The sequence below is a fragment of the Pararge aegeria genome, chromosome 9 (assembly GCF_905163445.1).
Source record: "Pararge aegeria chromosome 9, ilParAegt1.1, whole genome shotgun sequence".
NCBI lineage: Eukaryota > Metazoa > Arthropoda > Insecta > Lepidoptera > Nymphalidae > Pararge > Pararge aegeria.
Window position 1 is genome coordinate 9,321,876 of NC_053188.1, and position 27,509 is coordinate 9,349,384.

Below are 27,509 nucleotides of genomic sequence, written 5' to 3' on the forward strand. Positions count from 1 at the left end.
AGTGGATGCCTACGTTGTAATAAGTATCTGTGTGCAAAACTTCAGCCCGATTCTTCAAGTGGTTAGAACTGTGCGTTGATAGATCAATCAGTCAGTCAGTCAGTCACCTTTGCCTTTTATATATTATAGAGTAACGAATATTTTTTTTAAATATATTTTTTTATGTGCAATGGAGTCTTTAATAAAGGTTCTTCTCTTCTCTCTTTTCTATCTTTAAGAACTAATTTCGAAAACAGTTAAGTTAGTTTCCACGCGGTATCAACGACTTTAATAGGCCTCAATACGATTTTATCTGAGTAGGTGTCAAAAATTGTCTGATTTATATGCTAAGGTCACTTACTTTTGTTATACATCAGGCAAACCTTCCTTTTATAATTTTCAGATAGAATAAAAGCTATCTAAGGATCGCTACAAAAAATCTATTTAAAAATGCAGTTTTCAACTAGGATTATTTAAAAGTTTCCACGGACCGCTTATAAAATGCAAGCAGAAATTAGAATGATGTTTTCATCAAAAACGTTTCATTAATGTTGAATTTAAATATTCAAAGTTCCCCGTTTTGATAACAACGCATCATGACGTAGATGAATTGCTTTTGTTTTCCCCAGTGGTTGAGTGCGGAGTAAATTTCTTCATTTTAGTTTTCCGAACTTTATCTTGTATCTAATTATAAACAGTATTTCCCATCTAAATAACGTACATGAATGTTAAGCTTTCTTAAAAATAGAACTACTGAAAATAAAGTAATTTGGGTGATATTTTTCTCTCATAGATCAATTGTTTTTGAATACAACTCATACACCATGACATATGAAATGCAAAATCTGTTTTTTAATAATTCTGATTCCGAGTACTAAATTTTCTTTACCGGAGTAAATGCGAAAATATTAATTATGTTTCCTGCACGGCTAGCATGGGCAGGAGACAATTATCTCCCCGGGGAAAGGATAAAAATGTATCTTCTCCCACAGCTTTATCAACTCTCAGAGCACTGGCGTACAAGTGGAAATAATATCCAAATAATATATCTGTATTTATAAACGGGGGTAAACTTCTCCTATTCCATGTTCCAGTGATTTAGCAGGTGGGCTCGTTACTTATATCCCTTTTTAGGGGGATATAATCGGGGGATATAATTTTTGTCTCCTGCCTGTGCTGACATGCATTTCTCTAAGCAGTTATTTTCATTGAGATTAACTTGGCTGGAATACAATACTATCATGGATATAGCTTATAATATGGAGATAAAAATTCAGGCTGCAATCTTTCGGCTAACAATAAAAGTAACAAAAAGTTGTCAACGGCATCTGCGGTCGTAATGCGTAGTGCCGTATTGCGGATATAAAGTATCGGATGTGAAAAACCGAACTTCCTCTTTTGCAAATTTATGGTTGGAATTTTCAATGCCAGAATATTTTTTAAACCTTTATCACTTTTAAATGTACCTAGTGTTTAGCTTCTCCGTCAAATTCATTTAAATTTTCACGAATTTGATAATAATTGTTACATATTAAATCAATGTAGTAATAAAAAAACAGTTTTGCGAGGTAGTGTTGCAGACAATAACTATTCGTGTTTATTTTATTAATAAGTTGTTAATAGTAGGTAATTGACTTACCGCTAGTGTTTATCATTAGTAATCAGGCATGGACCCAGGCCTCTCCTCCGGTAAGGGATGGCGGTCTAGGAATACGCAAAATTTCGAGTGTATCGCTGCCAGCTTTTCTTTCCTTTGTGTACAGAAAACACCCTTTATCATTAAATTATATCCAGTTCTTAGGGATCCATAGAGGTATAATACTTTGCAGAGGCAAGTATTATTTATATTATGGAGAATCCTATAAAAGACTTGTGGTTATCTCTCAATCAATATGAAACTGGATGTTGAAACGAGGACGATACTTAATAATCGATAATATCGTTTCGTATCGAGTATTGTCCCACAAATAAAATCATGGGTAACAGCTAGTGTAAAATAAATTGGTTCACGTATGTAATCACGATCTAAAATACTGCGTGGAAAACATCTGTCACGTAAAGTGGTAAAATACTATCCCATTTTTATGTGTAATTTGGCGAGCGACGTAACTACAGAAGCATAGAAAATAGTTGTTTCAAAAATATTTACGAATTGATCCAACAGAAAAATCTAGTGTTTCTATTATTTTTGCTTGAAAACATAAACACTTATATAAAAGATCTAAAGATACAAGTTTTATTTATACATAATTAGAGGGATCTTGTATTATGGCTAGTTAAAATATATCTCTCATTTTAGCGCCCTTCAGTCAATAGATGAAACTTAAAATAATGGAGAAAAAAAAACAACTTGGTTTATTATTTTCTACAGCATTTTTAAGTCGGTGCATGTTAAGTGTAAATAATTCAAAGTATGTACTTTATATTCCCTTAACCAGTAAACAGTACATACAGTTATACAGTAACAACGAAAGTTTCTAATAATTTTCTACATTTTATGGCCCCTGTCCCTTATCTGTTTCCACGTGATATCGTACCGGAACGTTTAATAGCTTGCCGGCACATCATTGTCGGTAGGCTGGTAACTAGCAACTTCCGTAGCCTCCCACCGACCGCCCCAGAGAAAATTCAGATTCCCCCACAGAAATTATTAATTCCATAATTGCCCCTATCGGGGATGGAATTCGGGACCTCTCACTTATGTGACAGCGCTCACCACTAAGCCAGGGAGGTTGACAGACTGCTTGGTAAGCCATCACTTTATACGTAATAAGTATTATTATAAATCTTTAGTCTTAAGGAACAGATGTAGTTCAGAAAAAAAATATGTCACGATGATTTCTAGACAAATTCCAACCAATCCGGACAAAATTGATAAATTCTATGATTACACAATAATCAAAGTTAATGCTTGTAAGCCGGGCAATAAACTGTAATAAAATCACGGAACAAAATAAAACCAAGTATACCAGTCGTTTTAGCCATTCAATTATGGGACCCTAAGAAGCAATTTTGTGATATATGACCGAGGGCAAGATTAATATCACTCTGGCCACGACGAACTAGTAATTAAAGCTGTAATTACTTTCTCTCTACTCTCTGGTATTACGGAAATATAGCATAAAAATCTTTATCCGTTCAAAAAGTTTTATTATATACTTTTGCTCTCGGCTTCCGCTGCGTTTATTTTGAGTCAAGCTGTATTATGGGTTCAAGTATGTCAACGTTCATTTATCTTATTTGTATGGCATAAGTATATGATGGTCTTTCTCAGAATATTAATCCCCAACTGAACATGAGATAGGAGTTGGAGGGGAGTCTACACAGGGTTGGAGAACATGGACCAATGCGGGTCCTCTACCTTTAACGATGTCTGACACACTTAGTTACCTCGGTGCGAGTATTTTAGCACTCCTTTGTGCACAAAGCAATGGTATCACTGTGGTGTGTAGACCATACTGAGCTATTTTCTATAAACACTGTTCGTTTTGAAATAAATTAATTAGTATATACATTAGTAAAATAATTGTATGTATATTCTGTTGTTATTCAAGGTGTAACTGAATTACGAAATAGTGTTGAAAGGTGCGTAAGTATATTTCATAAGGAATCACCCTGAAAAAATATTAAATCAAAAGAAGTCAAGAATTCAAAACATTCTAAGTGTTTACTTATGACAATCCTATTGAAGATAAAAGACCGACACGCGCATAGTAACTACCTACGCTAGGCGACTCGTACCTAATAAAGTGACAGGAGTCACATGATTTTTATTTTGCATGTGATGTAAGGGTTGTATCTGATTTCTTTCAGTAAAAACTATTGATACTGATACTGATTTACTCAAAAACTTTCTCAGAGACAGTATGAACTGTACCTCTAAAGCCTGTGAAGTAATATATCGGTTTTCATTTACACGTTGTATAAGTAAATGTCATCATCGTCATCGTCATATCAACCCATTACCGGTCCACTACAAGTCAAAGTCTCCTCCCAAAAAGAAAAGGGTTTAAGGCCGAAGTCCTCCACGCTAGCCCAGCCCAGTGCGCACATCTTTGAGAACATTATAGATAACTCTCAGGCATGCTAGTTTTCTCACATTTCCTTTACCGTTGAAGCAAATGATATTTGAATTGCATAACACGCACATTGCTAAGAAAAGTTAGAGGTACATTCTAACTCGGCTCCCCGAAAATGAAGTCGAAGTCTTACCGATTGAGCTATCACCGCTTCGTATATATATATACATATACATATATATTTATATGTATTTATTATTTTTTTATTTTTTTATGTGTATATAAGTACCAGGCGACCAATGGCGTAAAAAGCAAAAGTAGGCACTGGTGCTTTTCACACCATTGGTCGCCTGGAAAAAATCGCTAATTAGCGGTATCGCCGCCAATTATTGTATACGCTGTGTTGTGGTTTTTCTTATTTCTCTGTATTTTTGTTTGGTGTACAATACCAGAGCATTCATTATCACATATTAGTATTCACATCCGTATACAAAAGATGCATGAAGTTAAAGATACATCATTGTTATTTTTATTACTGAAAATAAACGTGATCGTCGCACTACGTTTCATGTGCTCGCCAATTTCTTACCTCACCTCACTTATGTTACCTCGAATTTTGAGATACGTGAAGTATTTGTAGTTTAATTGGTGAAATGTATGTTTATTATTTTTGAGTTTCTCTCGCTACATGTGCATATTAAATTCGTCTGAATATTTTGGTACGAAAAAAGAAATTCAATAAAAGCATTACTGTAGCGCTAATGCAGCATAAAGCTGCAAAATATATCAGAAAACCTAATACAGTAACTCTCTTGAGTATCTAGTTTTTCAGGAAAATAGTAAGAGACAAACGCAATGATTAGTAGGTATTCCTATGTATGCACACATTGATGGTATGTGTGCGTAAATAACAACTGTAAACAAAAAACATAAACTCACCGATACATACTTATTATATTATAAAAGATATCTCTTCTTTAGACATCATCTAACTTCCGGTGAAATATAAAGGGCTATAAAATAAAATCTACCCCAACGTCATCAGAGTAATCTTTTTTACACGACGACCAGTGTACTGCAGATACTGCAACTTAAAGCAAACAAATATCTATCTAATTACCTTCTTTAAAGATTATTTATTTGTTATACTAGAATAATGAAATCATCATCATCATCCTCATCATCATCATATCCTCCGATATACATCCACTGCTGCACATAGGTCTTTTGTAGGGAGTTCCAAATTCCACGGTTCTGTGCCGCTTGGATCCAGCTGCTAACTGCGACACGCTTAATGTCTTCTGTCCACCTCGTTCGGGGTCGAACAACGCTGCGCTTACCAGTTCGAAGCTGCCATTCCAGCACCTTGGGACCAACGTCCATCCTTTCTCCGAACTATGTGTCCAGCCCATTGCCACTTCAGCTTCGCGACTCGTTGAGCTATGTTGGTAACTCTGGTTCTTTTACGAATCTCCACATTTCTGATTTGATCGCGTAGAGATACTCCGAGCATAGCATTCTCCATCGCCCGCTGAGTGACTCCGAGCCTTCTTATGAGGCCCATAGTCAACGACCATGTATCAGGACCATAGGTCATCACTGGCAACACGCACGTTCGAAGACTTTCGTCTTCAGGCACTGAGGGATTTTTGATGAAAAGATGTCACGAACTTTCCCGAACGCTGCCCATCCGGGTTGGATTCGACGGTTCACCTCCTTCTCGAAATTGGACCTACCTAACTGGATCGTGTGTCCAAGGTACACGTATCCGTCGACCATTTCGAGTGCAGTGCTCTCAACGATTACTGTTTGAAGCGGAACATGAGCATTAGACATAATCTTCGCCTTGCTCATTTTCACTGGCTGTATCAATGAGTCTTAGAGACTTGTCGCGTCAAAACACCTCATATACCTCCTTTAAAGCGTTTTTTTGAATAAATCTATCTTAGTATTCGTTCAAGAAAATTTAATAAACGCATTACCTATTGACCAACTTTAGACTTGTTCATTAGTGAGAACCGTATGTAAGTTCGTTTGGTATTTTTTAGTTTTTCACGCCCAGACAAACGTACCCGGCGGGGGATTTTCTTTTATAACATGTAATGTAATAATAAAGTAAAGACTTAAAGATAGTTGTACTTTTTGTTCAACAAAAAAGAACAGCTACATTGATGACTTAATTTTTTTTTTAAATTGTACCTTCAATAAGATGGACATATTATTAACTTACCTATTAATAACATAAATAGTTATTCTAATTTAATTCCGGAACATGTATACACTTACAGGGAAGCGCCCGCATTAAAAGCCTTGTGAGTTAAGTAAAGTCAAACTAAAAATGAGTTTTCGTTTTCGTATAACCTTCAAAGCCATTACTATGTAAAGCAGCTAGTAAAATGTTATTTGAAGCTGGATTTTAAATACCTATTATTTTGTGAATAAACATTGTCTTTGTCCAACATACGTTTATGAATATTAATAACTTTGTGGAAGCGAGGAGAGTTCTGTAGTGTATAATGCTGTACAATGAAAAAAGGTCGATTGATTTGATAAATGGATGAAGGTAGAACAACCTTCCCGGTCTTCGTTATTCAGAATGTTTAATGGGCTAAAAAATTTAATTTTTTTTGAAAAATAAAACCTCTAAAACTCTCAATCTCGCCTTCAGTGACACTACTTGGTTGAGGATGTTCCCATTAATGTTTAAAAAATTCTTGTCTGTTCATAATAGGCATACTTATTTGATATTGGTAATTGGATGCTTCTTACAGGTTACAGGTTTTTATATTAAATAAATAAGAACCTGTAAAGATTTATTTTTTATTTTTGTTATCTGTAGATATTGTCTGTTCTCGCATAATTTAAACAACTGCTCAACGGTTTTAAATGTAATTTGGTGCATTTATAGTATATATTCGGGGCATTTTTTATATCGAAAACTATTGGATTCTTCGGAAAAAGAGATTTTTTTTGGGGTTTTCACCGTACCAGATCTTCAGTCCTCAAAAGTTAGTCACCAATTCGACTGAAATCAACGTATCCAGTACAATCGAGTAATATTTGGTGCCACTGCTACGCTACATATTAATTATTCTCGGTATTATATGTATTATATATTTGTGATATGGATTGAAATGGAAAATAGGTAAAGTAAAACTGCATTAGATCTTCAGGCCGGTAATTTCCGATTGCGCAAACGATATGCAGATGTCACTAACTTATGACCATTTCGAGGTAGGTAGTTGTTTATATCCACTTTTCGTTCATAAAGAGTAATGTTTTGCCTTAAAATACTATACTTACATATACTTATAAAAACTATATAAAATATATGTTAATATAACTAATAATAACTATATATGTTATAAATATATTGTGAAGCTACCGTAAGTATGGGTACCTATTTCTTTAAAATTGTCATAGAGGGATTCGCGTTATTTAAGTTTATACATTAACCATGCAGCTCTTTTCTGCAATTTGAAAATAGTTTAAATATCAGCAGCTCTGGTTCATAATGAGAACCCGTAAGACATTACACTATGACAGTACTCAAGTTAACAAGCCTAGCTGTTTCTTTGTCAATAATCTGTTTAATTTTTCTGAAGCCGTAGGCAGCCGACCTTAGTATAGTCGCTGTGTATCTAAATAAGTACCCTACCGAAGCATACACTCAGCTAAGTTTTTTCAGCCCAAATAAATGCGAAATGTACGGCTTGCATCGTCAGAGTTATCCATAAATGAGATGTATCATCTGCAAACAGTACAAAATCACAAGTTTCACTGTCATGGTGAAAGATCATTTATATGCACCAAAAATAAAAATGGACTCAAAATTGAAACTTGTGGGACACCCATCGACGAAGATGACCCCTGGGACTTAATGTCTTTTATGTATACCTTTTGGGATCTAACACTGAGATAAGAGACAGCAAAATTAAGTGCACAATTATTATATTTATAGATTTGTTTAATTATCGATGTTTTTAAAAACGTTTGCGACGTATTATGTACTTGTAGACGTAAGTCATTTATCATATTATTACAACAGTTTAACAAATATAATTAGCATATGTAGCAATTTGAAATGGTAATTCAAACTAACAACAATTTGAGACCACACAATCAGTGCATAATATTTGTGCAAATTAATACACTGGTATTAATTTCGTTAATTTGAGTAAAGCTAAGTGAAAATAAAATTATAATAACACGTAGTTTGAGCTTATATTACGCCGTATATTTTTTTTGAAACGTAATTTTGAATATTCTCTTTGTCTACCTTTTTGGGTTGCGTCTCGGTTGGTCTATTATGTATAATTTTCAAGAAACACAAAAACTTTATTTATATTAGTAAGATTTAATTGAGGAAAATACATGTATTATATTTTATTGATGGGTTAAATAAACTTAAAATTGACATCTTGGAGATTGCTCTTAAAAAGTTCAAATTATGTATTAAACGTAAGCTTAAAAGAAAAGTCCTATTATAGTATAAAGGACTACGTAATCGATAAAAAAGCTTGGGTGTAAATTATTTCTCTAGCCAGGTTGCTTTTCTAATAATTTAAAATGACATTGTGAGATGGTGATAACAAAAAAAAAAACACCCGGCTAAGTTTGTTGTGGGCTTCTTCTTAGACCAGGACGCGTTTGGAACCCTCGTAGCTTTAGTTTTAAGTTTACGAATGTGGTTATCGCCATCATCTCACTACCGTGTAATTCTTATGTACGCATCAAAAGTGCCACCTATGGGCCGGGCCTACTTGAATAAAGATATTTTTGACTTTGACTTTGACTTTGACTTAAACGAACCAATCTTTGTACGAGTGAAAAAAAGAATGCTAACACTTAGGTGAACACTTAGGATACTTTTTATCCACGGGCCCAATGGAATAAGGGATGAAAGTATTTTTTATAAAGCAGGTATTTTTTTGAGATATCAGCTTATAGATTCGCGGTAATTTATTTCCTAATCCTGAAACATTTTTATCAGTTTAAAGACCAATAAACATGCTTCGTGGAAAAAAAATCTGAATTTGATACAAACTTTTGTCCTCTCTTTAACCGTCTAAGGGGAAAAAAATTATAGAAATGATATCTCAATACGCCTCTGAGGTGCATTAAGAGTTCTAAAATGTTCTCTGAAAAGTTAAACCAATGTTCAGCAGTTTCGGGTGTAGGTTATTTACTTGTCAATTAAGACAAAACATTTTATAGCTATCAAAAAGACCATTGATTTCATATGTTTCTACTGAAGAAGATAGGTAAATAACATAGCACGTTTTGGTTTGCAGCAAACGTAAGCAACTATGACAGCGGCCGTGAACAAAATACGATGCACAGTCCGGAGCAAGTCGCAGGGAGTTTTCAGGTACTTATTTTTGTTTAACGAAGACCAAAAGCGAAATATATGTGAAATAATGGCTTATTTGTTTCGAACTGCAGATATACCATAATTATTTATTTTTTCGAGTAAATCTTTTTATTCATGCTCTCGCTTTTTTACATTAAGAGCTTATTAGATATATTACTAACGGATGCCAACACTGCGCGTTTATTATAATTTCTTTTAATTATTTTTAGTTATAAGCACAAAATTTTGGTCTGTAAACGTATACTTTTTTGAAAACCTCTAAGTGCGATTCCCATTTTTTCTTTTTATTTAAGTTCTATTTGTGCAAACTTATACTACCACTGTACTACTTAACTTGTTCTTCTATCTTTTGTGTTAGCTGTAAGTTCTGCTTACCAATAAAATAAAAATAAAATAAGATATTACAATCCTTACTATTATTATAAATGTGAAAGTGCTTTTGTTTGTCCCGTCTTAACGCCCATAAATCCCACAAATTCATCGGTGAACCTACAAAAAAAGATGGCTGCCATACAAAAAACTATACTATTGATCTGGTAGAAATTGGCACAAATATATTTACCATCTCGCAGAATATACCTGGGAATCATTTCAGAAAGTTTCTTGGTTCTTGGTCAAAGTTTAATTTCCAGCCCAGTAAAACAAAGGGTTATTAAAAAAACCGAAACAGACGCAGTTCAATGTCGCGGGCAGCAGCTAGTGCTATATAAAACATATTTGTTCACAGTATCTCATGCATCAAAGCACTTCAAATCCAGATGACGTTTGGGAAACTACAGATGTAACCTTGGAAAGAGGAGTGAGTGGCCTTGGACTGAGTATAGCGGGAAGTGAAAGCGGCGGTGACGTCAGTATAACTAGGATCGCGCCTAATGGGGCTGCTAAGATGGATGGCCGTTTACAAACTGGAGATATTCTACTACAGGTTATTATTTTATAATTTACCTTTTTCAGACTTATCTTTTTAATGTGAACAGCAGTGGTGTATACAGCGTGTTTCAATAAGATTTGGTGGGCAAGCGATTAATAAACCAAATTATAATTAACCTTTTGAATAAAATAAACTAAATTGGCAAAATATTATACAATGGGCTTTTCAAAACTGACTTAGTTACATGTAACGCAATTTATCTATTTAGGTATTAGGTTTTTTTTCCAGATATCGTGATTTCCAAATCCAACCAAATATGATTGGTTTTTTGAGAACCACTTTTTGTAATCTTCTTTATTTAAATAAATAAAATATAAATAAATAAATTTATTTATTCATAGTGGTGAAAACATTACAAATACCAATTTAACATAATTTATCTAAGATACAGTTTTCTTTTTCAAATGATGCAAAATATAATAAATTAATTTAAAATGGTTGAACCAAAAACTAAGCTAAAATCTAGCGATTTTGTGGTATAGCTTTTGGATCTCTTCCTGATAGAAGGTATCCGTTATTGCACATAATAATTTATAACTAAGTGTTACAATTTCAAATAATATAATTGATGAAAATTGCAAACTATTATATTTATTGAATCAATTAAATTTTTTTTTTTTTTTTATTTGAGTTAAGAGAATTGAGATATAATATATAGATTATTTAATAAGTGTGGCGAATTGGGTGTGTATAGGTGTGGGTGTATGGGTGTTTGTGAGTGTGTGTGTGTGTGTCTGTGCATGTGTGTGTTTCGCGTGCGTGTGTAAGGATAGGTTTAAATATTGATACGGTTAAATTTTATCTGGTAATTCTTAATAACTTTTCCGTTTTATCGTAATCTTGTGTTTGAAGCCAGGCCTTAACCTTTATTTTACAATTATGCTTTGACAAAGAATGAATTTTTATCTCCTTGCTGGCTGCATCATATAAGAATCTGCCAAGAAAAGTTTGGTGTTTCTGAGCAAATCTGGTTCGGCACAGTGTGACACCACAAATTTTGTCTTGTCTACGCCTTTCGGTAAAATTTTCTTTAAATTGGTTTTTTGCATGTTGCCGCATTATGCTGTTGTAAATGAATAACTGTCGGACGGTCAGGACTTGACACTGTTGATAGAGGTCACCAGTTGGGTGGTCAAAGGGCCTACAAGTAGCCACCTTGAGTACCATCCTTTGAGCTCTCTCGATTGGAAGCATGTGAGATGTACAAGATCCTCCCCAAACAGTAATACAATATGATATTATTGATTCACAGAGGGCAGTATATACAGTTTTTAAAGTCCTCGCATCAACCACGTGTCTTATGTTTTTAAATATAGCAGCTAGTTTGCGCACACGCTGCGTTACAGCATCAATATGTGGCTGAAATGACAGTTGTCCATCTACAACAATCCCTAGGTATTTTGTTGCATTGACTTTTTCTAAAGATGGGCAACAGCATTGCTTCCCTTCATCCATCAGACATGAAGCTGTGTGAGCGATTAGTGTTAATGAACTTAAATCAGTTTCTATCGCGTTTTTGATGTTGAAAGTGACATATTTTGTTTTAAGTGTATTAAGTGTTAACTTATTTACAGAGAGCCATCTATTAACGCTATTTAGGCCAGTTTGAGCTGCATTAAATGCGTTTTTCCAATTGTTGGCCTTAAAGATAATAACTGTATCATCGGCAAAAGTTATTATTTTTCCTTTTTCCAGTTGTAGGTCGCATAGGTCATTTATGAATGTCAAAAATAGGGTAGGTCCAAGGATGCTTCCCTGAGGAATTCCAAAATCATTATTTAAGTCATCACTTATTGTATTACCGATTTTAACGAATTGCTTTCTATTTGTTAAATAGTCACGAAACAGACCAAGCTGACCACCTCGAATACCGAGCCTTTCCAATTTGTGCGCTAATAGATCTCCGGAAACCGTGTCAAAAGCCTTGGCCAAGTCCAAAAAGACGGCAATAACCTTTTGCTTTCCATCTAGATTTATGTGCTTAGTACCCAGAATTTTGGAAATTTGGTTTTCTGTGTGGAAAACAATATCTAATTCATTTAAATTTAAACCGAGAATTGAGAACTCCTTTTTTTGTAAGACGGTTAATAACAAAAGTGTATGAATTTTCACATTCGAAATACTAAAATAATGAATAACTGTTAAAGAAGAATTATTTACTCTCATAATTTAACATTTTCATGTAAAACGAAGATACGGCGATATTTTGAGTAAAGATCAATACACCGAATACTTCGAATAAGACCCAGTAATTTTTTTATTCCAATATAATTTATTTAAGCAGATAGAAGGGGTAGCTGAATCTGAATAGGGATAGGGATTTCTTAGAAACTTTACGGTCTTTTTCTATTTAAGTATTTATAGGACTGGGTAGCAGTTTAAATGAAAAGTAGGCCCGAGCAACTTTTATCCGCGCAGTATTTTTGACTTGCAAAAAGTCTTAGCCAGTTAGGCTGCTGGAACGAACTTTGAAGTACATCAAACTACATACTAACGTGCAACCAACACCTTGTCGAGATAAACTCGTTGCGAAAAGACGCATAATCCTCGAACAGCCGGAGAATCTGTACGGTGCAATTTATAATTTCTTCCATCTTTATAATTTCAGAACAGACAAAAAAATAATAACATCTTATAGTACTATAAACGATGATATTTTGATAAAGATAAACTCTTCGCGAAAAGACGCAAGACGCATACTCCGCGAAAAGCCGGAGAATCTGTACGGTGCAATTTATAATTTCTTCAATCTTTATAACTACTACTCTTTTTTGTCAGAACAGATAAAATAATATAAACATTATAAAGGACTATAAACGATGATATTATGATATTTAGAGATTTAGATCTCCCCCAGCATAATTACCACCCTAACAACAAGCCCAAAATCGATTTATCACTCTCGTACCATGTCACTGGTAGCTGCCAATTACTGGTATTACAACTGTCTACATAAATACTATATCGTCGCAGTTGGTGCGTTTAACTGTTCTTACAAAATCATTTTGACTGTCTATTATAGTAGATATCTATCCATCTTTAATCGATATTAAACTATCATTTATACGATATAAAACCTGCACTTGTTTTCTGCACACCTTTTAAATATTCACGATTCAAAGGAAGGTTTTTACTAATTCCAGAAAAGTTTACATAGTAGCCTAGAACAAATTAAAAATACGTGAATAATTCGGCCTGTTTTTTAACCCATCAACAACTATTTATTTTTAATGCTCTTAAACTAATTTATGCAGGTTCATCAAACCAGTCGTTATTAAATAAGGTATATTCTGGCAAAAAAGAGTAGAAATTATTATTAATACTAATTTTTAATCTAGCAACCCATGTAGTGCTACGAAATAGGAAATGTCAAAAGAAATATAATCTGTCAAGCATTTATTTCTGCAGAAGAGAGTCCAAAGAGCCCTTAAGTTTTTCTTATTATTATTTAGTTCAGCTTTATAGAACTGCGTCCCTAAGTGACTAAACATGTAGGTAGCTCTTCCACGGCAACGAAACATTTTAACTAATAAAAACTCTGCCTACGCTCTGAATAACTAACCAAGTCAATTTTATTTAAATCCTATTTTATATGCACAACTTTGTCCTCGTAGATTTTGTGAATTCCCTAGGAACTAAAAATAGAGCAGTGGCGTGCATAGAGGGTATGCACTAAGCGGGAAAGTGATTTAAAATTAAAAAATCTACAGTACGAGTTATAGAAAACTTTAGGATAGGCATTGTAAGAGTTATATAAAGCCTACCCTAAAAATTTTAACACTCGTACTGGAGATTTTCTGAATTTAATATCATCTGCAAACTCTCAATGCGAGCTACTGCAATAGAGAGAATAATAATAAATTTAACCCGGATTAAAAAGTATCCTATGTCCGACTCATGAAGAATCAAGTATGTAACCTCATCAAGTCAAATAAGGTATTTGTGTTCACCTATGTATTTTTAGTTATAAAAAAGCTGAATCCATTTCGGTATTTTATTCAAAAGCCAAAATAGAACGTATCTATTGATACATAATGTAGGTAAGTACATTTAATTATTTAAGTGGCAAAAATTACACGCCTTGGATAATTAATAGAAATCATCCGCTTCAGTCATCATTTTTTGGAAAACTGTTCCTAATAAAGCTTTTACCGTTCAAGAAATGTGTTGTTAAAAATGTCATGTTTTTCTCTTTAACAGTTCAGACTGTGCGACATCAGTCAACTAGTCAGTGGTAGTTTCTAGGTAGGTATTTATAAATTAAAATAAGAAAACATTTGGTATAATGGGATCTGCGAAAATATTTTCGCATTTACCTACCTAGATTATTCTACTGTTTAGTAAAAATGGTAGTCAATTAATTTAGCTTCGTTGCAGTGAGCTATTGACCTGTCCGATTTGAATAAAGAACGTTGTTTCTATTTGCTCTAGCTGATTTGGCAAATATCCAAAAGCTTTGCCTAAAGGGTATCATAATATTAATTTAATTTGTTCGTTACGAGTTCGCATTAAAATTGAGAGAAGCGGAATAAGGAAAATACTTTACTGTAGCAATAATTTAGTTTCAAAATATTTACATTCGGAACCGCAATAACTCAAGGAGTTAATTGAAATTCAAAAACTTGGAGCCCTACTTGGTGTATTGCCATTGTTCATAACGGAAAGTTTACAGCCAATTATGATCTTACTTGATCATGGTGATAGAATGGTTCCCTAGAACGGGCTGGGCAGTGGCAGTTATTTCGAGCCATATTCATTTAAGGGATGAAGTTCTACAAAACTAAACGACGACTAACTTAAGAGCCGGCTCGTTCGACTCTTTTCTGCAGAAATAAATGCTTGACGGATAATTTTATTTTTGCCCTTCCTTATTTCTTAGTACTATATGGGTTGCTAGAATAAGAATAAGAATGCTATACTTGCGCCATCAATAATTTCTACTCTTTCCTGCCAGAATAGGTAAACCTTATTTAAGGACAACTATTTGGATGAAGCTGTATAAATTAGTTTCAAAGCATTAAAAATAAATAGTCGTTGATGGTGTTTTAAACCGGTATCCTTTTTCCGTGTTTTTAATTTGTTCCAGGTTACTATTAAACCTTTTCTGGAACTTGTAAAAACCTTCCGTTGAATGGTGAATATTTAAAAAAACAAGTACAGTTTTTCAATGGCAATAAAATGCTACCCGGTGTATTGCCATTATTGTTAATAACGGAAAGTTTACTGCCGATTATGATCTTACTTGATCATTGGTGGTGTTAAAACGGGCACCTAGAACAAGCGGGGCAATGGCAGTTATATCGAAACATTGCCTCCTGTGAAATTTGTGTTTTTTCGGTCACATTAAGCCAGCGGTAATGGTTCGATATGATATATTTATATATAAGTAAACAGTGTTGAATATACTATGACAACGATAGATAATACTCTTTCACATTGTGTTTAAAAGAGTGCACCAAACGGCAGTGTCTAATATCTTCAGTTAGTGAGTTCCAAAGGTGTTAAGCGTGGACGAAGAAAGATTTCTGGTAGAAAATAGTATTATATGAAGGGACATCAAGACCACAAGGGTTTCGTAGGCGTAAGAGATAGCTTTATACGCTCACACAAATAACCGGGTGAATGCAGTGACACAACATAACGTCTCGCCCGCACATAGTGCTTGATTTATACAAAAAAAATCTTTAATTTATTTTTAGTTGGTATAACAGTAATGAAGGAAGGCAGGTCTTTTGTTAGAAAAAATCTTTTAATAAGATAGTCTAGACGACAATCATGCTTCAGGGGAAGCAATAATGAGGCCTAGAAAATGTCTATTCACTCTTAGCTTAAAGGTACAAATGTGGCATGAAATAGATGCCGCAAGAACGTTTCACACCTTAAGGGTTTTGTATCAGATAAAAAAATAAAAAATAAACTTTTTATTGGATGCCACCGTTCAAAACTTCTTAATAATTGTGGTAGAATAATGATACGTGGTACAATATTTTAGCCGAATATACCATTACGTAAATAAATACCTTAATAAATAAAGTAATAATTCATGACCTCAAAACAGTAACTATAACGTTTCCGGGACACAAAAATGGACGTAGCTCATTTATTAAAGAAAATCCTATAATAATTTTTGATCTGAAAATCGATCTGAGAACATTGATCCGTAGTTAAACATACTTACCATTTAACTAACGAATTAGTATCATTAGTATCATTCTGTTCCAAATAAAGATTTATTATCGTATGCATTATGTATCGTGGCGCAGCGGTGAGCGCTGAGGCTTTAAGAGGGATATCCCGGATTCAATCCCCGGTAGGGGAAATTACGGAATATATAAGTTCTGAATTTCCTTAAGTTACTACCCTTCCGATATAGACGCGCCGCTAACCGATTTAGTGAACCGGTACTATATAAACAGATTAGGGTTTGGGTTTAATATAACTGCAATTTTAGACTGCATCATCACTTACCAGCAAGTGAGATTGCAGACAAGGTCTAATTTCCAGTGGAATAAAATCAAATATATTTATTAAAGCAAGGATGTCTAACTTCGTTAAATAGGTAATTTGTTGCGTTCCAACTTCGGTATTCTGGCTCTTTTAAACGTACAGTTCAATAAAATTTCGTACAGGTAATAATATTGCCAAGATCCGAAGTGTGCGGTAATTTTCTACAACTACATATTCATTCGCAGGTCAACGACATCTCCGTGGAAGGCGCCCCACATTCTGTAGCCGTAGATGCATTACAAAAGGCTGGAAATATCGTAAGATTAGTGAGTATTCCCATAACTCACTCAAGTTTCTGTATATTTTTTTATTTCTTGAAAACTCTTGATTCTCGGTTTATTAACGTACCAAAGCTGTAATTTGAGTAGACAGCAGATCAAAAGACAGTTGTCTCCTCTCGGATACCGTACGAGGCGACTAAGGGAAGGGACGGAGAACGGGCTGCAGAGTTACTTGTGCTACTACTACCATCTACTTATCACCCGTGTGCCCAACGTGGAGATTATGTACAAAGAATCCAGTTGGGAGAGGTCTGTAGTGCTGTGGACTCTTATAGGCTATTGTCGCTAGGCATATGTTATAGAGCGATATAAAGCCTTTGTCAGAGAAGCTTTAATACTGTTATGGTAGTGATAATAGCCGGTACCAACGGCTGGTCGTATTTTTCGAGGTATTATTGTGGAGCAATGCCAAACTCCTAACTAAGAACTGGTACGGATAATTGGTATAGGAACAGAAAAAAATTACTGATACGAAGGGAAGGGAATCAAACGTGCCTCGTGATTTCTAAAATCATCCTTCCATTAAGTTCCTTCGTCCACTAAGTAGGATGTTGATAAGCTTAAGATGATGGTATGGCGTCCAGTTCTGCGAACTTGCCGATAAAATAATGAATGTAGACTTATAGTGAAATCGTAAAGTTAAAAATATAATATTATATCAAGTGACGACTTGATTCACATCCGTTCAAGCTTTGTAGACGCTAAGCGACTGCATGCTTCACGTTTTACAAATAGACAAGTAGTTGAGTGGAATTGAGTGTGCATAATGGAATGTTACCAAAAATAATGAGTCTGAACAGCCTATTTTCTTTTATGCAATAAATCGAGGTGTAATAAAAATTTCGCACAAACGCGTACGAGACATTGAAATGTTCTTAATTTTTGTATGTTATTACCTACTATTAACGTAATTTTAACTTCAATAAATCTGTGAAATCTATTACTAGCTGTGAACTGAAGAAAATTGAATTTATTTATTACATAAAGTTTCCAAAAAAAATAAAAAAATACTTATAGCTAGCATCAGAAAACCACCCAGGTTTGTAATATATGCTAACAGAGAATTAAGTCTAGGTACGTTAACTACAGAACATTATTGCCAGTTTACCATGTTGTGTATAAAAATGATCATAAGTTACTTAAAAAGAAGGACTTCAGTTTTTTCTTAATATTACGAGGATTAATATTATTTCTTAATATTACGAGGATAATTAGAACCGGTTTTTTGGTTTAACCGATTAAATGAACGGAACACGAATACTGAGTTAATGATTGAGACCAGTTTAATTTATTTTGCCTTTTTCGACTCCTGGAAATATTAAAATCTATTTAAAAATGCGTTGCTTGGAAGACGCCACTCATGTTTTCATTACAGTCCGGAACCCAATTGCAAAGTACATGTAGTAAATAATGTAATTAAATTGCGATTTATTTAAACGAAAGCCAATAATATGATAAAAGTAGACATAGATAAATTTTATCATTCCAAATGTGTCTGAACGCCACCGTCTCTCCTGAATATTTATAATGAGTCGATTCACATCTGTACACGCGTCGTGTTCCCGACACAGCGAGCCAATACGCTTCGTGTTTTCACAAATATACGTAGCTTATTGAAAACTGCATTTTACCCATTGGAATGTGTCGAAAGGTGGTGATAGCCTAGTGGTTAGGGCTTTGGCTTTCCTTTTGTGGGTACCGAGTTCGATTCTCGGCACGCACCTCTAGCTTTTCGGAGCTATGTGCGTTTTCAATGTAAGCAATTTCAACAACATAAGGAAACCTGCATGCCTGAGAGTTCTCCATGACGTTTTCAATACGTGTAAGGTCTACCAATCCGCACTTGGTCAGCATGGTCGACTACGGCCTAAACCGGGAGGAGACCCGTGCCCAGCAGTGAGCCGGTAATGGTTTGATAACAATAATAGGAGGGATAAATACAATCTTGGAATGGTAGCGGTTTTTAAGTAGAAGTTGTAGTTTATAGATTTTAAGAATCCATGAACAGGATGAGATGTTTTATAATTTCAACAGAGAGTCAGAAGAGCTCGTAGACCAATGGTCGTGACACTCTGTCGAGGAGTGCGTGGACTTGGTTTAGGTATAGCCGGTGGAGCGGACGACGCTGGGGGAGAAGGCATCTTTATATCACACATCGCAGTAGGCGGTGCTGCCCATCACGACGGAAGACTCAAGCTTGGTGATAAAATACTAGCGGTTAGCGATGAAAATGTAAGTAAAAATGTCAGTAAAATCAACTTACATGTCGTCGTCACGGCATACGAGACGATGTTCTCTTTTGACGTGTCTTATAATTCGATGGAGCCGGCTGCACGCACGAAAAAACATGACGTATGCGGCGTTACCTCGCTCTGAGGCGTCCCTTTCAAGGCTTGAAGTGCAAGCGAGAGCGCGGAACGAGCGACAAAGAGGCACAGTCGGTCTCCGCGTTCGACATATGTCTCTCTCCTACTTGAGTGAGCGATGCGTCCGCGTGGACAGCTTCTATACAATAATACATTTACATGTTTTCGGCAAGGATGAAGTGCAGTGAAAAGTGAATGAGGTGTCAATTGTTTATAGCAACGATAATATCTATCAAACAAATAAAATTAAATTTATCTTTTGACATATGCAACTATTCCATCAGTATTTTCTTACGACGTTGTCACGTTCAACTATCGTCAGTAAGCCGACTTTTTAATTTTTTAATCGATATTATATTTATCGATATTAATTTAAATTATAAATTCCACTTACAGCTTAAATTATGTTTCCAACCCTTTTATTTATTCCATTACAAGTAAGCCCATAACTGCATTCTTACCTCTAGCGGGCTAACTTGTTAGGGGTATGCCAGTTAAAATCCATACCCTAATCGGTTTATGCACGATATCATGCAGGAATGCTAAATCGCTTGACGGCACGTCTATGTCAGTTGAGTGGTAACTAGCCAAGACCTAAGAGACTCCCACCAGATCAGACGAGAGAAATTTCCACTGCACTGCAATCCATAGTCTTTCTAATGAACTTCTCTTAAAAATCTTATGTAGGTATGGTTTCCAGTAGTCTTTTTACAGTATTTGCACCAAATATTTATGGAAACGCGACTCGCCAGAGTGACCATTTTTATGTATCAACAAGCTGTTACCCACGACTTCGTCCGCGTTAGCTCCGGTATTGCACAAATCCCTCGGGAACCGTTAGTTTTCATTAGTAGTCTATTGGGTAAAATCAACTAAACATTAAAACTCTATCATCCTTAATGATATTTTAATGCATTTCATTTAATTGTTAAGGTGTGCCTTAGTATTTAATGGACTGCCATGGGATGGCATGGATTGTGGTGGGGCGGATGGGGCCGCGGCATTTTCTACTTTAGCTTTTTATACTCGTCGTAACTTCTAAACGGCGGACGGGGGACTTTATTTTATAAAAAAAGATAGTTTAATGGCATACGTTGAAAAATGTTAAGTTTGATTAGTCGTTATCATCGTCACACCGACTTTTTTTCTGATCTGCTGTAGAGAAAGGCTTCGGCCTTGGCCGGTTTCCACCCTAAGGACACAAGGACATGACGCCAAGCGCTTAAGCATTTTCATTTTCAAATAGAAATTGATTAACCCACTACTATCACATCACCACTAATGAGTACCATTTGATATAGCAGTGCAGGGCTAGAATTTGGCGTTAAAAAAATTGTTTAAAATTTCCCTCATTCTAGACATCCATAATTTTTATTATCGAATTAAATAAGTCATAAATGTAATTTCGCGACTTTTCGATAAAACATTTCTAATTATTTAACGTACCTTTATTTCGATAAATGTATATTACAGATTAACTGAATCCCAGGCATCGTCAAATAAATTGGTTTTTCTTTGTTTTGTCTTGTCGACAGTTTACCTTGCCTCCTTAGTTACGAGCTTCAATACTCATATTTCCTATTCTCCCATCGAAATACTAACAACATAACGTAATTGCCACCCCCCACCCTAAATATAAGTCTGCCGGATCTCTGAACATAGTAAATATGGTATACTACGAGTTTCCTAACTGTGGCCAGAAGCGTATGACATTTAATACCTCTGGTGTGTAGCGATCGATTAAAATCAGTGAAGCGCACTCAAGGGGAAATGTTAGAAGTACACATAGCCAATTGAACATTGCCTATTTCAAGCATTAATCAATGAAGTTAAATAAATATTTGATTCATATGTCGGTACTAATATAGAATCCCACTTCTGATTTTGTGTCCTTGTGAAATGCAATCAGTTGCCTTAACTAGGGTTTGAGGTATCGCAAAACCTTTATAGGAAACACATCTGTACAGAGTTTCTAACCTACATTACAAATAATACTTTTTAACCAAAACCGGTAAACGCAGACTATGTCTGTACACCGCGACGCAATATTAACGAATGCCCACCGACTCAACCAAAGGACCTTCTTTATTTTATTTTCGGAGTACGGGGCTTATGCCAGTTAACTAAGCACAGACTTTTATTGCACAATCCTAAAGATGACATTATAAACTTTTATTCCAAACTATTATTTTTATAATAGAAAAAAAATCGGATTCGTAAGAATAGGTTTATAGTTTGATATAGGTACCTACTAACATATATATCTTTATTTAAATAGGGTGTAGAAACATCTTTAATAGGAGCAACACATGCCACAGCAGTCGCTGCGTTGCGAAGCACAGGAGACCATGTAACACTTGTAGTTCTACCAGCCGCAGGTTCAATTCCACCCGTCGCACGAACTGCACCGCTTCATACTAGTAAGTAGTGTATAATTTGGTAAGAATTATAAGCTAGTTTGGTACGATAATTATTATCTACTAGTGACCAATGTTAAGGCAAGCTTAATCAAAATAATTTATCTATTTTTATAATCACCCAGTCGCCTCGGTCGGTTCGACTCGGTAGGTACTCGCGGGTTTCATGGAGCTTTCTAAACTTTTCAGACGTAGTTTCCCTGTAAAATTAGTATTACGATATGAAGCAAAATTCCAGCCGTTCTTCATGCTGAGACTCTAAATTTTAGGTAGAGTATTTGGTCAGTCGAAAGAACGAATTACCTATTATACCCATATCGTATACTTAATATATTAAAAGACCAAAAATTAAAAGTATGTTTGCACTTTTAGTGCATATAAATAATTGAAAGGGATAAGAGTTAAGCGCCTGGCCTGATCTCTCTTGTTTTAACTATTATTATTTCCTTTTAAATTAGATTTAAATGTTAAAATATTTTTATCTACATTTTATTATATTCGCTGCTTAGTTTGTAACACGTATGCGTTATTTTAAGAATAATCCTATCCGATTTATAAAAAGCACTTTTGCTATCTAATAGATATGTTATCTCTTCAGTGCGATTTGAAAAACGTTATAGGATATTTTTTTTTTGTTCATCATAAGTACATAATATTGCATAGGTAATTAGTTATCCTAGTAAAAATATTTAACAAAAAATAATGTAAGACTGCAAGTCTTTAGCCACAAAATCATGAAATCAAGATCAGATCAGATTTATAAGACATCAGTAATTCCATAATTCATATATAATCACTATAGCTACCGTGTCCCCTGATAAATAATTTGTATATCAAACATCAAATATCAAGTATGTAACAGCTATTTTAAATAAATGGTATTTTCAGCAAGAACCCAAGCGACGTCATGTTCCACACTGCACGATCTTACGGAGGAGGAGTTAAATAAAATACCCAGGTACCAGTAAACTTACAATGCAGAGTACGTATTGTACTGATGACAGACTTAGGATCTCTATTGTAACACGACCAGCATTAAGTTAATTTTAAGTCGCATATTTATGATTTTAATTCTTATGTATAGTTCAAAATGTTGTGAGCGAAATTCTTATTGAGGAAATAAATAAAACGTCTGTACTTTAGTCACATCGTGCTAACAAGCCCACGAGAAAAAGCCCTAAATAGGTTCGCGACGACATACACTCCATCAAAAATCCACGGAGTTCCATCGTTTTATAAAATTAATTTTTATTCAATTTCTTCTGCTTACACATTTGACTTGATATATTTAAATAATAGAATAATGGAACGCTATTATATATGGTAATGTAACATTTTTTACTAAGCTTTACTTCCGAATATCGTTAATTTTGACCGCTATTTTTTATAGCAAATGGAAAACAATCGATGATAGCGATGATAAAAAAATATATACAAAGATACAAATACTTCTCAAATGAGAGACTTTATTACTCGTTTTGCAAACTTTTATGGAGACGTGCTAGTTTGAAAATAATATTATGTTCGACATCAGTATATAAATTTACAACGATTTAAAAACCATAACATATTACTTAATAACTTTTTAATTCAATAATTTTCTGCCAGGATTCATATTCATATTATAAGAATTCCATTTCATTTACTCTCTCAATGAATTTCACTTTGGATGAATATTTTTAATGCCTACATTGTTGTGAGAAGCTTTCATTACAAGCTTACGTAATTATTTAAATTTAAATTCAATGATCAGCGTTCGGATTCATTACATTTTATGAAAAGAATATTCAATCTAAATACTATAAAAAAACCAATGAATACCATAAAGCCGTATTATTTTTATAACAAATGAATACTGAGACCAAGTAATTTTCATAACTTTCTACCTATGGAACTAATTATTGATACAAAAAACAAATACGAAGAACAATCTGTTTAGATCTACCAATTTCAAGTCGATACTTACGACGCTATAAAATTAACATTAGATAGAGATCGCGTTGCCGTTCGTGTAGAATAGTTAAAAGGTCGCTGGTCCCTGTCATTATTTCGAAAGGAACGTACGAAGAAACTGAAAATGATATATCTAATTCAGAGTTAAAACTTAGAAGCAACTTTTTATTTTCTATTAAGAATGTTAATCATTTGTATAATCACAATAATTGGTTTCATAGAGCAAGATTAGTAGTGCGGTAAAGGTTTAGTCAACGTTAAGCTCTTTATGAGACCGCATACTTCATGAATATGTGCACCATTCATTAACGCATGGTTCTGATTTACATTGTGTTTAAACAGATGTGTGCGGATGGTGCGTCTAGTGCGTACGGGGTCGCGGCTTGGGATGGATATTGTAGGGGGACTAGGGGGGGAAGTAGATGAAACTAGCGGACTGGAAGATGATACTTGTGGTGTATTCGTGTCCGGTGTTTCTACTGAAGGGGCGGCGTTTGGCTTGCTCCACAGGGGAGATCGGATATTGAGTGTAGATGGCAGAGATCTCTCCAGAGCTACACATGAGCAAGCAGCGGCCGCTTTGAAGGTATGTGGGAGTAGTAGAGCGATTCATTAAAATAATATGTACCAACCTATAGTCGTTGTTCGCCCCTGAATTTGATACAACGCCAGGAACATTAAATGAAAAATTACCATAAACTTATTTTTTTTTACGTGTGTGTAATAAATGATTTTTGGGTTTATTTCATAACCTCTACCTATGTATACTAATTTAACAAAAGGTACCAGTTACAACTACGACTATAATACTTCCTGATAGATTAGTCAAACTACCATAATAAATTTTTAACAAAGCAACTTTTTTTTTTCTAAAATGTTGTTGATGTTAACTGATGCATCAATTCAGAACTATGAATACGACATCGTTACTTCAACCGATATACAAGTACTAGGTAGCTAGATATTTTGCGTTCTGTAGGGATTGCCACACTTATTTTTTTATAATGTTTATAGACGAGCGCTTGACTGTAATCACACCTGATGGTAAGCGATGATGCAACCTAAAGTGGAGCGTGCTTGCCTAGAAGGTACCTATTCACTCTTGATTTGAAGGTACTCATATTGTAGGCACTGGGGAAAATGGTAGCTGGAAGGGCATTCCAAATTCTAGCCTAGCCTAGGACACTCCAAGGTTTTATATCCTTTATGCGTAGCCTTCTAGTGCAAGTCGTTTGATGTTATTTGCCCATATAATGGATTTACCGGAGTGAGTTAAGCACTCCAGCACCTAATTTGTTCAAAAAATAAAGAAAAAAAGATACATTTTGTGAAAGTTAAAAAAAAACGCTTGTGAATCAATAGCGTTTTTTTTGTTTTGCTTGTTAGAGAAAGGTGTCCGAGGGTGTTCTGATTATAAATTATATCTTTGAGATTTTATACGGTGTCGGTATTTAAATGATTTTAGGCACTTTTGGACTTCAGCGTCCATCGTACTGCGTGCCTCGCAATTTGGTTTGCGTGTGCTAACATTGTTATTTTAAAATTTTCAAGCAGTACTCGGGCAATGCTGTGACTGTCGCCGCCCAATACCAGCCCGAGCAGTACGAACGATTGCGCGTGCGCATTCTTGCGATCAACGCTGCGGCGGCTATGTCGCCTCATACAAACACGCGCATTGCTAGGCATATACCCGTTCGTCCTGAGGTTCATATCATGTATCCAAGGTAAGAATAATAATAGTACCAAAAGATATTTTTAAATAAGTATTTCCAACTATAAGAATGTGCTCAAATTGTGCCGTTACACAGTAGGTATGCTAGTTTATAAGTTTTGTTACTGTCTGCGAATTCCTTGATGTGTAATAAAGATTTTAATTTTATTATTAACATTATTAGTTTGTTGTAATTTATAGGACTAGCGGTACCTGGCGACCGACCGATGAGTCGACCTTAAAAAGTACTAATTTATTGTCGCGGACTTTTTGTAGAACTTTTAAAGAGGAACAATTCCATCATATTTACTAGGTAGGTACATACTTCTGTTGTTTTGGCGTAACGTTTACTGCTCACGCATCGCACGCATTGGAATCTCTCAAAAAGGATATTTTTCGCAGTTTTGAATATTTATTGCGGTCGCAGCGCGATGTTGTGCTTTAAGCCCATACTACCAACACAAAAGAAAACAATTCGAAACAGCAGTTTCTGAGATTAGCGAGTTTATCAAAATTAACTTGAATGCTTTATAATATTAGGTATAGCTTATCCGTGCCCACTTTAAGCGCTACACATTTTTAGACGAGTTAAAATTATGAATGTGGTTCGTTTAGTACTGAGTGCTATGATTTATATACTGACTTCCAAATTTATGATTGAATTAATAATGTTAATTTTTATTGCTGAAAATTACTCTATATACTAGATGTAATGTTATTTATAAAATTTAAGCCTTATTTGCTACACTCCGAGAAAATCAGGAGAAAATCAGCCAATAATACTCACAACAAAGTAATTGATTTCATTGCTTCCTGATTGGTTGACAATTAATTCCTCTATTGGCTTAACTAATTCCCTGTTTTAGGTAGAGTAAATTAGAATGTTACATTACTAGCAGATTTACTAATAGTATTTATTAATAGTATTTAGTTACATCAAATATTGCGATTATTGCACGGCAATACGCCGAGTTTACCACAGTTTGGTCATATTGAATGAGATGTGAAGTCCGCCCTGGGCCAGCGTGTTGACTGCGGCCTTAGACCCTTCTAATTGTGGGACCCGTCCCCTTTAGTGGGCTGGTAATTATAAATAAACAAATATAAACAAATATACTTTGACAATACACACATCGCCATCTAGCCCCAAAGTAAGCGTAGCTTGTGTTATGGGTACTAAGATGACTGATGAATATTTTTATGTAATAAATACTAATCGTATTCATAAAATACCCAGACAAAAAAAAAACGTTTATGTTCATCACACAAACATTTTTCCAGTTGTGGGAATCGAACCCACGGCCTTAGACTCAGATAACAGGGTCGCTGCCCACTGCGCCAATCGGCCGTCAATTAGTTGATATGATGATGATGATGATGAAGTATATATAACGGTGATTGCCAAGTGGTTAAGGCTTCGGCTTCACCTTGGGAGGGCTGAGTTCGAATCCCAGCACACACCTCTAACTTTTCTAAGTTATGTGCGTTTTAAGCAATTAAAACATCACTTGCTTCAACGGTGAAGGAAAACATAGTGAGGAAACCTGCATATGGACATCGAATATATTTTTTCATTAGTAGTTCAGAGATTTGTGTGTATAAAAATTGGCACCACTATCTATATTTAGCTGACAGTTTATTTTTATTATTTCCACTTCACTACCATTAATAAATAACACAATTGGATTCGTTTAAATTTAATTTCTATTTAATTTCAGGTAGCACTGATCCAGCCGTGAAATAGAATGTAATAAAATTTTATAAGCTAGTGTAGTTAGTGGACATACAATGTGGATTTTACAAATTAAGTAATAACAGTTTCTATATTACTAGTATTTGTTAAAATAACAATATGTTTCATGGAACACTGTTAAGTTTATACATAAGATAAATAATGATTGTGTTTTCATTGCAACTATTTAAGTTTATTTCAGTAACATATTAAGTATTATAAGTACTATTCATAGTTGA

General features: G+C 34.7%; 1 protein-coding gene across 2 annotated transcripts in view; it reads left to right on the forward strand.

The window, feature by feature from the left end:
• Nucleotides 1–27,307, forward strand: part of LOC120626628 (disks large homolog 2-like) — a 38,537-nt gene extending 11,230 nt beyond the window's left edge. Inside the window, exons 2-10 of one of the 2 annotated variants that reach the window (XM_039894246.1) lie at nucleotides 9,293–9,369; nucleotides 10,100–10,297; nucleotides 16,996–17,076; nucleotides 19,126–19,323; nucleotides 21,736–21,877; nucleotides 22,763–22,832; nucleotides 24,170–24,413; nucleotides 25,379–25,551; nucleotides 27,257–27,307. In XM_039894246.1, the coding sequence (XP_039750180.1) occupies nucleotides 9,293–9,369; nucleotides 10,100–10,297; nucleotides 16,996–17,076; nucleotides 19,126–19,323; nucleotides 21,736–21,877; nucleotides 22,763–22,832; nucleotides 24,170–24,413; nucleotides 25,379–25,551; nucleotides 27,257–27,260 (1,187 nt within the window). In that variant the 3' untranslated portion in view covers nucleotides 27,261–27,307. Of the gene's footprint in view, nucleotides 1–9,292; nucleotides 9,370–10,099; nucleotides 10,298–16,995; nucleotides 17,077–19,125; nucleotides 19,324–21,735; nucleotides 21,878–22,762; nucleotides 22,833–24,169; nucleotides 24,414–25,378; nucleotides 25,556–27,256 lie in introns of those variants that run through there. The other variant, XM_039894247.1, reaches the window with a different exon arrangement.
• Nucleotides 27,308–27,509: the final 202 nt, after the last annotated feature.